The sequence below is a fragment of the Cricetulus griseus genome, chromosome 9 (genome assembly GCF_003668045.3).
Source record: "Cricetulus griseus strain 17A/GY chromosome 9, alternate assembly CriGri-PICRH-1.0, whole genome shotgun sequence".
In the NCBI taxonomy this organism is placed as follows: domain Eukaryota; kingdom Metazoa; phylum Chordata; class Mammalia; order Rodentia; family Cricetidae; genus Cricetulus; species Cricetulus griseus.
In genome coordinates this window covers 12,249,447-12,265,133 of record NC_048602.1, presented here as the reverse complement: position 1 = coordinate 12,265,133, position 15,687 = coordinate 12,249,447, and the positions used below count along the sequence as shown (strand labels likewise).

The 15,687-nt window shown below is 41.9% G+C and overlaps 1 protein-coding gene across 1 annotated transcript; it reads right to left on the bottom strand.

The window, feature by feature from the left end:
* Nucleotides 1–7,162: 7,162 nt before the first annotated feature.
* Nucleotides 7,163–14,726, bottom strand: LOC113838520 (pregnancy-specific glycoprotein 22-like). Its single transcript, XM_027434157.1, has 5 exons — nucleotides 14,663–14,726; nucleotides 13,177–13,536; nucleotides 10,017–10,376; nucleotides 8,444–8,803; nucleotides 7,163–7,446 (listed from the first exon to the last, which is right to left on the bottom strand). Exons 1-5 carry the CDS (start codon nucleotides 14,724–14,726, stop codon nucleotides 7,163–7,165), a joined length of 1,428 nt encoding a protein of 475 aa, XP_027289958.1.
* Between the last annotated feature and the right edge of the window lie 961 nt (nucleotides 14,727–15,687).

Sequence of the window (15,687 nt, the reverse complement as noted above, 5' to 3'; positions counted from 1 at the left end):
ACATACATCTTCATTTAGATGCGGAATCCCATGAGGTTTCCCCATCTATACTGGTATGTCAAATGGTGTTGCCACTGTTCAGGTCTCTTTAGATGGCCATGTGGTTAAGAGTTCTTGGATACAGCTTCCCTCTGATAAACAGAAGGCACAATCTCACAGTAAAGGTCCGGGTTCTCTGACTCTTACAGTCTTTCCATCTCCACTTCCTAGATGTTCCCTAAACTTCAAAAAAAAAAAAAAACAGGGGTAGTGTCATAGATAGATAAATCTGGGCTAGGCATGCCATGGTACATTTTTCTATGCATTTGGACAAGTTTTGGATTTCTTTGGTGGTTTCTAGGACTCCAGTACCAGGCATGATTTCCCTCCTATCATGGAGGCCAATTAGACAGTTTTTGGTTATAACCAACAAACAATTGCCACTTTTGTATCATTATGGATGTCTTGCCATGGAAGTCATCCTATTGATCATTTTCCTGTGTTGTCAGCTTGCATAGAACATCCAAATATGGTAAGGTCTAGTCCAGAGGGGCATGTCTTTAGAGTGATATCTATCTAGACTCCTCCAAGCATTGTGTCCTAGAAGCTAACAATAAAGAACTATCTTCAAATTCTAGGAGGTGACCAAGGGCAAAAGCAGTGGCCTATTTGGGGGTGGATCTCTTGATCTCACATGACCAACAAGTTAAAAGATGTTCCTCATTCCTGGTAGTATTTTTTGTTACCTTCTGACTCTCAGGGGCAGCAGTGTCACCTCAATAGTAGAACACGCGCGCGCACACACACACACACACACACACACACACACACGATGTAATTTTAGGTAAACATAAAATGATATACATCTCTATATTTTTTTCAGACACATCAATGTTCTTTTATCCTTTTACCTTCCTTCTACCTCTATATGAAAATCATTCTCCTTCCCAATATAAGAGTCCTCTATTTTCCCATTTACCCCTTCATAGTGCCTGTGCCCTGCCCCTCCTAACCCCATGATCTCTTTTAACTTTCCTGTTTATTTTTGTTTTTTTGAGACAGGGTTTCTCTGTGGCTTTGGAGCCTGTCCTGGAACTAACTCTGTAGACCAGGCTGGTCTCAAACTCACAGAGATCCACCTGCTACTGCCTCCCAAATGCTGGGGTTAAAGTGATATGCCACCACCACCCAGCCATTAAATTTCCTGGTTTTACTGACTCTGTAGGTTATATACACTCATCCGATTACTCAGAGCTGAGAAATACAATTGCAAAGTTTGTGACAATTGTCTTTCCTGGTCTTAGTTGCCTCAGTCAGTATACTTTTAATTTCCACCCATTTACCTGAAAATTTTATTATTTCCTTATCATTTGTAACTGGATATTGCTCCATAGCTCCACTCTATGTGTGCAACACACTTAAACATGGACAACACAATCTTTCTATGGCTGTCAAGAAAAGACCTTGACAAAATAACGCATGCTTTATTGAGTTAGCAAGGGATGAAAGACCATAATCCAATATAATGAGGCTACGTATAACAAACACCTAGCCCCCAAATCCAAAAGAGGGGAAAACTTTACCAATACCAGTAAAACTAGTGATAACATAGGACTTTCTATTAAACCTATGTATTTCAATGTAGATCTTGAAGCACCAAATGGAGCAATAAGTTAAAGAATTGAAGCACAAGGGATACAAATAGGGGAAAATTAAGTTAAACTGTTCCTCTTTGAAAATCACATGATATTAAACAGCAGAGATACCAAAATTTAACCACAAAGTGTCTAGAAACACTCGAAGTAGTAGGATACAAAACAAATTTTAAAAAATCATTAGTTTCTCTTCCCACCAGCACCAAACACCCCAATAAAGATATCATTCCAACCCTTCCATCTGTAATAGAATAAGAAAATCTAGGAATAAACTTAACCAAGGAGGTGAAAGTCCCCTTCAATCAAAATTTTCAATCTCTGATGAAAGACATTGAAGAAAATGAAAAGATATCCCATGCTCATGGATTTGTATGATTAATATTGTGAAAATCATCAATATAACAAGGAAATTTGTAGAAAAAATACAATCCCGATCAAAATTCCCATGGTGCTTTTCACAAAGGCAGAAAATTCATGTGGAACTGCAAAAGACCCCAGAAAACCTCAGCCACCCCAAAGCAAAAATCAATGCTGGAGTAAGCTCTTCCACATTCCAAAATACATTATAGGTTTACAGTAATAGAATCAGCATGGTACTGGCAATATAAAGCGACATATACACTAATGGAACAAAATAGGTGACCCAAACATGAATATATTTAATTATTGCTGGCTTATATTTGACAAAGATGCCAAAAACATGCACTGGAGAAAAGACAGCATCATTAACAATTACTGCTTGGAAAATGGAATGCTCACATACAGAGGAATGAAATTAAATTAATATCTATCACCCTGTACTAAAATTAGTTCCAAATGGTTCAAAGGCCCATTGAGATGCTGAAAGTGCTTGAAGAAAACATTCTGTCCTAAAGATACAGTTATAAAAAAGAACTTTCTGAACAATACTCTATTTGCCAGAGGTTAAGTGCAACAATTAACAAATGAGAATTTGTTAAAATATAAAGCTTCTTTCTCTACAGCAACGAAAACAATTGAGCAAGGAAAAAGAATGCAAATAGAGTAAAACAAAATCTTTTCCAGCTATGCCTCTGATAGTGGATTGATGTCCAGAGTATGTTTTTTAAAGAATCAAAAATCACAGATGCACAAAAACAAATAGAACCTGGCATGGCAGAGTAAGCTTTTAATGTCAGCACTCAGGAGGCAGAGGCAGGCAAATCTCTGTGAGTTTAGGACCAGTGTGTTCTGCATAGTGAGTTCTAGGACAACCTGAGCTATGTACAGATACCATTCCTCAAAACTGACCCTGGGGCAAAAGAGGGAGGAAGGCATGGAAAACAAAAACAGCCCAGATATAAAATGGGCTATTGATCTGAACAGAGGTCTCAAAAGAATATATTAAAAATGGCTAATCTATCTCTAAAAGTGTTAGCAATCAATTAGGGGAATTAAATAAAAACTACTTTGAGACATCATATTTCTCTAATTAGAATGGCTCACAACCTACAACAAATGCTGATGGGATTGTGGAGAAAAGGGAGCCTTCATTCAGTATTGGTGGGGTTGCAAACTGGTGAACCCACTCTAGAAATCAGTGTGAAAATCCCATCTCAAAAAAAAACCAAACAAACAAAAGTAAATCTACCACAACACCCAACTACACCACTCTTGGTGTTTGATCAAAGGACTGGCATAGTGTTCCACAGATGCCTGCTCAGACATGTTCATTGCTACTGTAGTCATAATAACTAGAAAATGGAAACAACTTAAATGTCCTTAATTCAAATGATGAATGTATAATAAAATTGTAGTATATATAGACAATGAAATAATATTCTGAGTATTGATTCTATGTATTTATGTTCCTTCATAGAGAACACAGGGAATCAAAAGCTCATGACTTGGACTACAAGGCACAAATGTTGTGAAGTGGCCAGATACTTGGGCACAAATGCAAAGCAGGGCCAGTCGTCCTGCTCACTGTGACTCTGAGCAATGTGGAGTAAATCTAGAGAGAATTTGGAGTTTGTCGCTGGAACACTTGGTTCACAGATGGAAACATTATTCACACAGGAGTTAGCCAAACACAGGTGACACCTAATGACTCTAAAATTTCAGAGGAAATTCCTGTTCTTGTCTTTTGAGGATCAAGGAAGAGAATAACATATTTGGGGGTTCACCTGCATTTGTCTGTCTATTGGACTAATTTCTTTGCACAAAAGATAATAAAGGTTTGCTTATGACTAGTGAGAATATTATATATGCTCCAAATGAATGTGTTTAATATTCTCCACTAAAGACTGTGTTCTTATGCTTCTGCAGCTTGGATAAACACAATAATATTAGCAATGTAGGGAGCAAAGTATTTACTAGCATTGTCGTCTTAAGTTCATATCCAGCCATGAGTGAATTCAGGGTAGAAATTCAAGGCAGAAACCTGAGTGCAAGAACTGAGGAGGAAACTTGCTCATCATTCATTCATTCATTCATTCATTCATTCATTCAGTCTGTCTGTCTGTCTGTCTGTCTGTCTATCCATCTGTCTGTCTGTCTCTTCCTGGATCAAGCTTAGCTGTCTTTCTTAATCATTTCAGGGCCACCTGCATAGGAATAGTGCCACTCAAAGTGGCCACAGCCCTCCTAAATCCATTAATACAATCAACATAATAACTCATAGAAAATTCTGCAAACCAACCTGAATAATACAATAACTCTTTTCAGAAGTGGCACATTGGTGACATTAGGCTGTTTGAGTTTGGCAGTTAATGCTAACCATGACAGGAAGCTCCCCATTCACCAAGGGAGTGGCTATTCCTATTGTCTGTCACCATCACAGGTACTCCTATTCACAGACTAACACATCTGGATCCTCAGAGCCAGGACTCTGCTCAGAGGCATCCTAACCTGATGTTTCTGATCCTGAAGTTGGGAATTTTCTAATGTCTATCAGTGACATACTTTCACCATGAAAAAGAATCAATTAAGTAGAATCATTAAATCATTGGTGACCTGTCTTACCCTGACAAAGAAGAGACCTTCCAGGCATATTCTCCACTCACAGAATAGAAACAGTCACCACATGAGACAGAGGCAGAGCTGGGAGCAGATCTCTGAGGCATTGGTCCCCATCAGTAGGGAGTTTTCTCTTCCGATATGAGAAATAAAAGTGTGTGAGCATGGAATAAAAACCCTGTTGTCCATTCTGCATGATAGCTGTTATAAAATAAATGGAGACACAGGTACCCATAAATTTCTGAGTAAAAGAAATCAACTTTTCCTTGAGAATACACTATTCCTTTTGAGGTCCTTCTCCCTCTTGAGTGTGACCAGGATTGAGAGGAGTGAGAGGTATTTTGTTGGCATTTCAGGATGGAGATGGGGACCAAAAAAATCCAGAGAAGAAAGGAAGGGAGAGACAGGGAGGGAGGGAGGAAGGAAGGAAGGAAGGAAGGAAGGAAGGAAGGAAGGAAGGAAACCCTTCCCACTCTTTCCACTAGTATTGACCTCTCACCTCACTGACAATCAGAGCACACAGAAAATATATGAGAAGGTGACTCCCAGACAGATTCAGGGGGATCTGAGGGCTCAGAGATAGTGCTGCCTCCAGTGTAGTGTTGGAGAAACAATCTTTGTCACGTGTGAGCTGATGTGTAGAGCACAAAGGTAGACAAACAAAGGGTGGCCATGTAGCCCAATGTGCTGTGTTCCTCAGGATGCACTGATCAGCACTGCTCAGCATGGGCCATTGGCCTCCAAAGCTTATCCATACTGCAGATGGGTGATGATGATACTTCTGATGGTGCTTCCCCAGGGAGCCTCAAAGCCTTCCTCAGGATGTGATGTGTGAACAGAAACCTCAGCCTAGAGACCAGGAGCAGACCTCCTTCCAGCTCAGTGGGTCCACAATTTGATCCGTTCTGCTCTGAGGGTTCATGATAACTAATGTGATCCACTGGTCCCTCAGAATGAAGCATGGATGTAGGAATGATGTCAGAGTGTTAAGAATTCAGGCATATTTTGCACCAGGGCCACCTTTTTTTCCCTTGGGTGTTAACATCCCTTCCTAATTTGCTTGGACCATGTAGAGATCTTTCTTGATGTTCAGGAGCATACTGATGATGTGACCTCTAGAAACTAAGTGCAGGAATTTTTGAAACAGGCCTGATGCACCAGGTCTGATTGACAGGTGTGCTGACTACTTTCTGTCCCTGACATAAGCTATAAACTCCTGAAATGTCAAGGAATTGCCTTGGTTATTTTAGCTTATGGGTATCTGCTGGGAGACATGCCGAGTAGTTTCAGATCAGTATATGAATGTTTCTACAATGGGTCTTCTGATGAAGCAAAAGCCCATGGGGGACATTTTCACTCAGCAAGGACCCGTATACTTAGGGCCAGAGCAGAATACTGCTGGGACTGTTCAGCCTGCATGTTGTCTTTTCTCTTGTAATATTGGTGAGTTTAGTGTCATTTTGTCAATCATGCATGGGGCAGATGTGGTCACTCTTGGAAACCCCATTTTTCTCAATTATTTTGCCCTAACATTCTTCAGAATCTGTTGTTTCTCAGGTGTTTTCACTCGGGATGCCAGCTATCACTTCTAGACCTGTTATAATTCAATACTGATAGGATCTGAGGCAAATCACACTTATTTCTCTAAATACGTTTTAAAGTGTATTGTTCTGTAAAATATGTGTCTGATTATCACATTTAATCTTGTAACAAGATGTATTTGGCTCAGGATTTGGCCAAGCTAGCAAGATAAATGTTGTTTTGGTTTCAAAGATTTTTTGATGTAAAAGTTGGGAAAAACGTATTTGACATATTTGGTTTTTCCAGATATTAATGTTGGAGGATGGGAAAAACTTGTTTGTTGGTATGGGGAAAATATTCTTGTTTTTTGATGTATAAATAAAGGTGGATAGTTCTATTCAGGGTTGACCACATGTGAGAGACTCATGTGGTGGTTGGACAATTCATTTCTTTGTGCCAATAACCCTTCCCTGCTAAGGACCTGAACCCAGGCTGTGGCTGGATCACAGCACGTATGTCTATGGAGTGCTTCATTGGTTATTGATAGATGTGTGAGGGCCCAGCACACTGTGGGTGGTGCCGTTTCTAGGGAGGTGGTCCTGGGCTTTACAAAGAAACAACAACTAAGAAAACCATGAGGATCAAGAAGGAAAGCAAATGAGAAGATGTTAATCTCTAGGCAAACACTGCACCACTTTAACAAGGGAACCATGGCATTCAGAAGTTTGGGATGCCTTAAGTTAGTTTCCACGGATTCTGAGGATTGGATATATATTTGATCCAAAAGCTATGCTCTTAACCTCTTTACAATTATGTTGACTATATTGACATCTTAATTTTCTTTGGGAAATGAGTCTCACTTTAAATCCTGACCTATCCATGTGTACACTCATCACAAGAGAATAAGCATGAATCATCATACGGTTGTTCCGGAATGGTAGCTCACAATTTTTATGACTTAACTTTTCTCCACTTTGTATCCCTTTGATGAGGAAGTTCCCCCACTCTGCTATAGGATGAGAGGAAAGAAGTCATTTTTTCCTCACAGTAAGCCTGACTGGAAGACTGGTCTTTGAACTGACTGGGTTGGAGACCTCACATTGATACTCTCCAGCATCCTCTCTCCTGACAGGATCTATAGTGAGTTGACACTTTGTCGGGGACAGCTTCATCCTCTCTGTGAGCTGGAGACTCTTGTTATTGAGGATCCAACGGGTGGAGATTCCAGGGTCAGCTGAGAAGCATGTGAGGACCACAGAGCTTCGTACTGTGACTGTGGTGTCAGAGAGTCGCACGAAGGGCTGTGTCACAGGCTCTGTGGAAAAAGAGAGGGAACCACATGACAGTGGTCATTCAGTGAGCTCAACCACCCCTCTAGGACTTCACACTTAATAAAGCCTCCTAGAGGGAGAAGATGGACCTGAGACTATACATATAGCTTGCATTTTGACCCTGATTCACACACTGAGAGTGTGTATTTCCCTTTAATTAGACACACTGTAAATGATCACTGCTTCTGTGAGTTAGGCTTAGTTATGAGCAGTGACCTGACCATGGGATGGGGGAGCTGGTCAAATTAACAGCATCTGTTATTATTTGCCCAAAGAAGAGAATTAACTAGGTTTGACCCCTAAGAACAAGGGGGGAGCATGGAATAACTGTTTCCTCTGTTTCTACTTTTCAGGACATTGATATTCCTGTGAAGTCTCACAAACCTATCAGAATAATTGGCTAATGGTTCAGGAACTTGAACATTTTCATTCAGAAGAAGGCAATGACCATGTGATCTATCTAACTTCAGCTCCCATGTCAAGGTACAGTTGGCTTCACATTCTATGGGACTTGGACTGTCAGTAAAGACTTGTTCTTTATCATCAAAAACACAAAATTAAGGCCAAATATTGACAAAATCTCCCCAGTGTCATCTTGATAAAAGCCGGGGACAAAGTTTTTGAACAAGGACTTCCTGGTACTCTCTATAAGGACCCCATGACTTCCTCATCCAGTACATGCATGAATCCCACAGTCTCTGTTAGTGTCGTGGGCAAGGTGAAAGCTCCAAGTGTCTACACTAAGGCTGAAATTCTTGTACTGAGGTATTAGTACACATTCTTCTCTCGGCAGGTGGAGACTAAGGTGAAGGGCTCTGATCTGTTTCACTTTGTCTACCCTCTCTCTTTCAGTAAGTGCCCAAACCCCAGTGTGTGGACACAATGGTGAGGGAAACAGCATGCACACCCAAGTCCTGAAAGTTCAGTGTATGAAGCAGGATAGCCACACTCAACATCTGGAAGCCATAAAGGGTCACTTACTGTTTACATGGAGTTGTACATATGCTTTTTCAATTTCCCAGTCTCTGTTGAAAGTTTCTAGCATGTACCATCCTGCATCTTTATTAGTGACATCTTGGAGAAGCAGGGATCCATTGGTGTACACCGTGTCTCTTTGGCTATGTGCAAGCCCCCAGACGGTGAAACTTATGTCCCTGCTGTATTCTGCAATTTTAAAGTCATCTGTGCTGTTCAAAGATTTGTACCAGGAAAACCCTCGAAGATCTTCTGGCAGATTATGAACTAAGAGAAGAACACTTCCCCCTTCAGCAACATAGCGAGGCATTGATTCAATTGTGACTTGGGCAGAGGTGAGATCTCTACAACATGTAGAAAGTGTGGCTGGAAGAGAAAAAAAGTCATCAGTTGAAGAAGATTGGGTTGGTGGGAAGATGGCAACCTCTGTGCTGAACAGATGGATTCATCCCTCAGACTAGAGATAAAGGTGTGGGTCTGTCTATCCTTCAATGTAGAGGTCAGAAACACAACCTCCATTCTCTCAGTGCTTATGGATGTGTCATTTCCTCTGCAAGGAACTCCCTCTGTGGTTGTCTAAATGCCTTCAATCAGGCACTGTACACACTCATCACACTCATGAACAGTGCAATTTTAGATAATGCCTCCACTCAACTCTACAGACCTTTCTTTTCCAGTGTGTTATGGCTCCAGTCATGCGCTGACATCAGTTACTAGATGTGCTTTGTGCTTTGCTCTGAATCCCACTATACTAGGCTGGTTGAAGTCAGGAGAAGCCTGGTCTTCTTGTTAGGCTCAGGTCATAGAAAAGTCTCAGATACTAGGATGGCTGGCTTCATGTCAACTGGACACAAGTAAGTGTCTTTTTTAAAGAGGGATACTCAATTAGAAATGCCACTGTCGAATTGGCCTGTGAACAAGGCTGTAGTATATACTGTATATTTTTAATTAGAATTTAGTCTGGGAGAGTCTGTCTCGCTGCCTGCAGTTCCATCCCTGAGTTATTAGTCTTGGGTAATGAAAGGAAGCAGGATGACCAAGCCATGAGGATCAAGTTACTAAGCAGCACTCCTCCTTGTTCTCTGCACCAGTTCCTGGACTTTATTTAGGACACTCTCAATTTGGAGATAGCTTACTCCAGGTTTGTATAGATAGCCAAAAAGCACTAGTCCATGTTAGCTATGAGAAATAAGAATTGAGTCCTGGACAAATAATCTACAGGGATATGTGTAGTAAAGCCTGGAACATATAATAGGGACCATGGATTTCTTGGGCTCACCTCTCTTTGAGGATGCCATCATTTCCTCACATACACAGATATAAACCCAAGGTACTAGACATTATCTGACATCTTATGCTGAATTGCTTTCCATCAATGTCTTCCTTGATAGAGGGTGGAGTCACACTACAGAGTGTGATCTGTGACAGTTTGTCTCTACCTTAGGTGTCCTGCACTGACTGCTCAATTCCCAACACAGGGACACAGCAGAGAGAGGAGGTAGGCAGATAGATGCCAGGCATGACAGTCCTGTGTGTGTGAGCTGCACCCAGCACTGAACAACGATAGAGGATCACTTACTGTCTACCTGGAGCTGCACGTGTGCTACTTGCGTTTTCAGATCTGTAGTCAGAGTTCGTAGGGTATAGAATCCGTTGTCTTTCCAGAGGACGTTGTAGAACATCAGGGATCCATTCCTGAACAATGCTTCTCTACCACTGTGTGCAGGCCCTTGCACACTTGAATCTATGGCTCTTATATGTTGGGCAATTTCAAACTCCTTGAGCACAGCCAGCCCTTTGTACCAGAAAAGAGCTTGAAGATTCATTGGAAGATTGTGAACAAGTAAAAGAACATTTTCCCCTTCAGTAACATTGGGTGGCACTAATTCAATAGTAGGCGGGGCAAAAGGATGAGGGCGCCCACAGGTGAAAAGGAAGCCTGGAAGAGAAGAGAGAGATCCATCAATATTGGGACCCTCTGTACTGAGCAGCAGTGTTCATTTCTCAGTCTAGGTGTTTGGGAAAGTGTCTCCCTTTCCTACTTGGTGGAGATCAGCACATGATTTCCATGTTATCAGTATCCCCAAAATAGTCATTTTCACTATATGGCACTCTCTCCTATATGGCAGGCTCATTGCCCATTGACCCCTGCTCTCATTCATTGTAGAAGGTTGTTGGGGTGATGCCTGCCCAACCTCTATCCTTCCATGCCTCTGTCTTCAGTCTCTGACTTTTATTGCTGTTTTGTTTTTCTTGTGGTCCCAGTCAACACCCTACTTCACATTGTAGCTGCATTGTGACTTCAAGTCCACTTGAACTAGGGCCTTATAGGAATTTGTCTTATACTTATAAAAGAAAAGGCTGCCTGGAAAAAAATTTCAGATAACTGTAGAGAATCAAAAAATGAATAATGTCCTTGGAGCCTGTATGGCTATGGATTGGAATATACAGTGAATTTTTGTTTCACTTGCTTTGCTTTTGGAAACTTATTTAGAAATTACATTTGAGTCAGAGTTTGTGTGCAAGGCATGTCTCAGTGAGGGGCATGGGTGCGGGACACAGTACTCAATTGGCCTTCAGAGAAAAACCTGTTTTCCTTGATTCTGAGTTCATCAGAAAATGAAGTAAATACCTATATCCAATAAGCCATGCCACTGATCAACATCAGCTTGATTTTTTCCTTTGGGAAGCCATAACTGAGAACATCAGTCTTTAGAATGCTGTGGTCATAGTGTATAACTTTGGATAGGATCAATCTCTCCCCATTCATTTACCATGTCTTATTCACTGGGAACTTCCTGCTGCTGAGCAACTTTCAGACACTTGTCTTGTCTCCTCCAAAACTCAAGACTCCTTTCTGGTCCCTGTCCCTTTTAGGAAACTCCAGATAGTAAGTCAGTCCTCTACACTCTCAAACACTATCTCTGTGAGTTCTCAGGTTTGGGAATGAGCCCATGAGAGGTAGTGTGCAGTTTGCAGAGGGATACAGATTATTTATCCTTGGTCTCTGTGGCACTATGTGTCCTCTTTCTGCAGTTCTTCGGCTCCAGAACAGGTCCTAAACTCTGCTGTCCTTCCCCCATCTGAGCCAAGCATCTTCCTAGGAAGGAGTACCTCCAGGAGTGTCATGGGCTGTAGGTGAGTCTGTGTTCAAAACACTGCCCTGCCCTCTCTTCTCTCAGGGCTATCTCACTTCCCTCTCTTCTTCTGTCCTTGTGTTTGATTCCTCTAGAACACACTGTGAACTAGGCTAATGAGTATTCCTATGTCTTAAGAGAACAGTTGTATAATCTAGAGCTAACATCTGCTGTGTCCTGGCCTTGGTCTGTCAGTACCAAAGAGGGAATCTCTGCATTTCCTGTGAAAGCTACCACAGTCTACCCTCTGATTTCAATGTTCTTTAAAGATGGAATATACCCTCTGCAGAAAGGGGACAGAAATGTCTGTGAGGGCTCCAACGGGACCAGCTGCATGATACACAGGAAAGGGACAAAACTATTCTCACTGCAATCACTAGTCATGATTCAGATTCAGGACAAAGGTCCAGGAGCAGATGTGTCAGGAGTCTCAAATCCTGGTTGAGTGGGAATAGGAGACCTGAGTCATAGGAAGATGGTGTGGATTCTACCGTCCATGCAGAGGTACAATACAATGTTCCCATTTCCTCTGCTTACTAACCTGTGTTATGTGTCTGTCCTGGGGTTTCTGTGTTCCATTAGACTTTAGTCTAGGTGATTCCCCTAGATTATCTTTCCCTGTGCTATCTTTCCCAAAGACACTACAAAAATGGAGAACTTAACATCAATACAGTAGTTACAGGAAGCAGACAGTAGGTCTGAGAAAACAGTGTCCTTGACTTTCAAATCTGTAGTGACAGAAGTAAAGGCCAGAATAAAATGTAAGTTCCTGGTTTAGGTTAATGCTTTTCTGAATGTTGATTCTGCATCTTGCTGCCATCCCTTATAAGCACTGGTGGAACTGCAGCTCGTATTTGGGGAACTGTTGATGTCAGCAGAGGCTCTAGACATTTGTTTCCAGGGGAGAATTTCCTAAGCTGGATCCCAGAGAACAAGAACTTGTCAGGAGGACCTGCATCCCCTGTCCCTCTCCTTGGCAGCTATGACCTTCCTGGTAATTTCATAAGCACATCATAACGTTTATTTAATTGCCTGGGCATCTGTTGAACTCTGTTATTCCAGCTGAGTCTCTGGAGATGTCTGAGATCTTGAATTAACGTGGCTTTCATGACAGTGAACTAGCTGCTTACACATATCACCAGATTTCAACTGTCAAAAAGAACATTTCCCTGACACCAGGGAGTAAAAATGTATCCCTAGTAAAATTTTTCTCAGGGATACCTGGTATTGAGTCTGGGACAGAGGATGTCAACCAGAGATTCCTGTGGATCACCTTTCTGTGAGAATCCCACTGCATTTTCAACTAGGCCAACTCTGTGTCCCTTGGAGACTTTCTCAAAGATACATTATTTTCCAGAATCCCAAGGGTCTAGACAGTGTTTGATACCCTAGGCTGAGTTACCCAGTACACATCCAGCTGCCTGCAAGGAAACGTCAAATGAAAACCTGGTTTATTGAAGTTATTCTCCACTATGAGTGTCCTGCACCAAATGCTCTAACTCCAACATGAGAACACAATGCAGAGGAGATATAGTTACAGGCTAGGTTTGATGTTTCAGGTTTAGCCCATCCAGAACCCAGAGTTCACAAAGAATTACTTACTGTACACATGGAGGTACATCCTTGTTGTAGATACAATTTTTCCACTTTTATGTATTGTCCTTAGGGTATAGAATCCTTTGTCCTTCGGGGTGACATTTGTGAGCCACAGGGATCCATTGCTAAACAAAGTTTCTCTGCCACTGTATTGAGGCCCTGCCGCACTTACATTAGTGGTCAGAGTATATAGTGCAATTCCACGCCTCATTGTCTTCACGGTTTTGAACCAGGCAAAAGCTACAAGATTGTTTGGCAGATTTTTGGCACTTAGAAGAACGTTTTCCCCTTCAATCACTGGAGATGGCACTGACTCAATGGTGACTTTGGCAGTGGTGGACAGATGCCAGCAGGTTAGAAGGGAGGCTAGACATCAAGAGAGAAAAAGAATCAACATTGCTCAGTGTGTTCATTACTCAGTTTAGGTGTAAGGGTAGATATGTATTTACCCCCTTGATGGAGCTGAAGAAGATGGCTTCCACTCCTTTAAAGTCTTTAACTGTGTCCTTTCCTCTCTATGGGGTTCTTTGCTTCAGTGTCTTCCTGACTCCCCGCACAGTGTCCCGATATCCCTCCTCACATGGAGTGTTTGGTGTGGGGCACCATGCTTCTCTGACATCCTCCTCTAGAGTGTCCTTATTTTCTGACTTTTCCCTTTTCCCTTTGTGTTTCTAGACAACCTGAGTCTTCAAGTCCCAGATAATCTGATTTCTACTCCATTTCAACCAAGGTTTTGTGAGGACTTGAACTCTCAGGAAGGTTTAGTTCTTGAAAAAGACATACAACAGCGAGGAAGGAAAAGAAGGAAGGAAGGAGGGAGGGATGGATGGATGGAGGGAGGTAGGGAGGCTGAAATGAACAAAGCAGGACTGTGACCTGGATTTATCTCCATACTTTTCAGGTTTAGAAATGATGACAATAATTGTACTCAAGTGTGATTTGATGATCTCGCATTTACTTATGTATTACATGAGAGGATTTGGGAAGGACATGCCCTAACACACATGTGCCAGTCCATGCAATTTTGTTTGTGTAGAGGCACATGACCCAGTGTGCACATCTGCAAGCACATATGCCAGCTCCTGTCTGGAGGGCAAGGTTGATCTTTTAGGAGTCTCTTCTTTCAATCTACTATATGGGAGTTGAGGACTAATTTTAGGTTGTATATCAGGACACTGAACAATCTCCCTGGCCCACCCCTCTTTGATTTGTGTTTGGAGAGTAACCAGTCATGGATGGGAATTCGACTTCATAAAATGGCAGCCAATATGGCTGACTTTGAATATTAAGTGTTGGGAACAATTCATTTCCATCATCACCTCCTATCTGATGAAAGCTTGCGGCTGCTATGTCTCTGTACATCACTGTACCTTCTGCCCTATGATTGCAAACAGAAACCCTGATCTTTTTCTGGGTCTCCTTTCCTATTTACAAGACTCTATAATACTTCTGAGTTTCCCTCCCTCTACACTCAGAGAGTAGGTAGTCTTACCAGTGAGCAGAAATCCTTGCCAGAGTGTGTAGCCCTTGTAGAGAAGCACAGAGGACAAAGCCATCCTCTTACTGTGGCATCCACCTTCTGAGAAGAAGAGATTCAGCTTCAGCACAGTTGCAATTTTCAGTTGTCCTTCTCTCTCTCAGCTGAGTGTCCACCTAGACAGGGTCACCTCTCAGAATGCAGTAGGCTGTGAGTGGTGCCGTCTAGCAAAGACACTTCTCTGTCCCTTACACTTTTAGTGCCGTCCCACATAGCTTTCATGTTTTCTCTCTTTATATTTCACCTCTAAGCAACACATAGAACAAGGCTGATAAATATCTGGTGCCTTCAGAGGATAATATACCACCCCAAGGCTGACACATGCTATGTCCTGGCCTTGGGTCTTTCCGTTGTGATGAGGGAGGCTCATTCCTACCTATGTGTCCATGTGGCCCAGAGACCCAAGTGAGCATTCAGTGTACTATGTATTATTGTAGGATTTAAAAAGATGGAATTTACTTCCAACAGTACAGTCACAGAGACTACAAAGGACCCAGCTGAGTGATAACTATGGAGGAAGAGCAGTCCTTTACCACTCATATAATAAGATAAAGTTCTGACCCAGGAGAAGCCAGAGGTGACCTGTATGAAATGGAAAGAACCACAGCTCCTTTTTCCAAGGAGGATTTCATGGCAGAATTCCAGCATTTTATTGCAGGGCATCTGAAACATCTGGAACAAAAAGATTAAAGTTAGAGGTTATGACAGAATATAAGGAAAGGGAAATTCTTGTATAGAGAAGGCCATAGAATCTCTTTGAAATCTACTATAATCATACTTAAGCAGAACCCTACCACAGCTATGTTGCAGATCAATAAAAGAGTACTTTTAGAGGATGCAAAGCCCTAATCTATCACCAGCAAAACACAATCAACAACCCCAGGGTACACTCTGGGGTGCACTGAGCCTAAATATGAAAAACCTCTTTCTCTCTCCCCCTGAGATTCTCTACGCAGAAGTCCCTCTATCCAATTGTACCT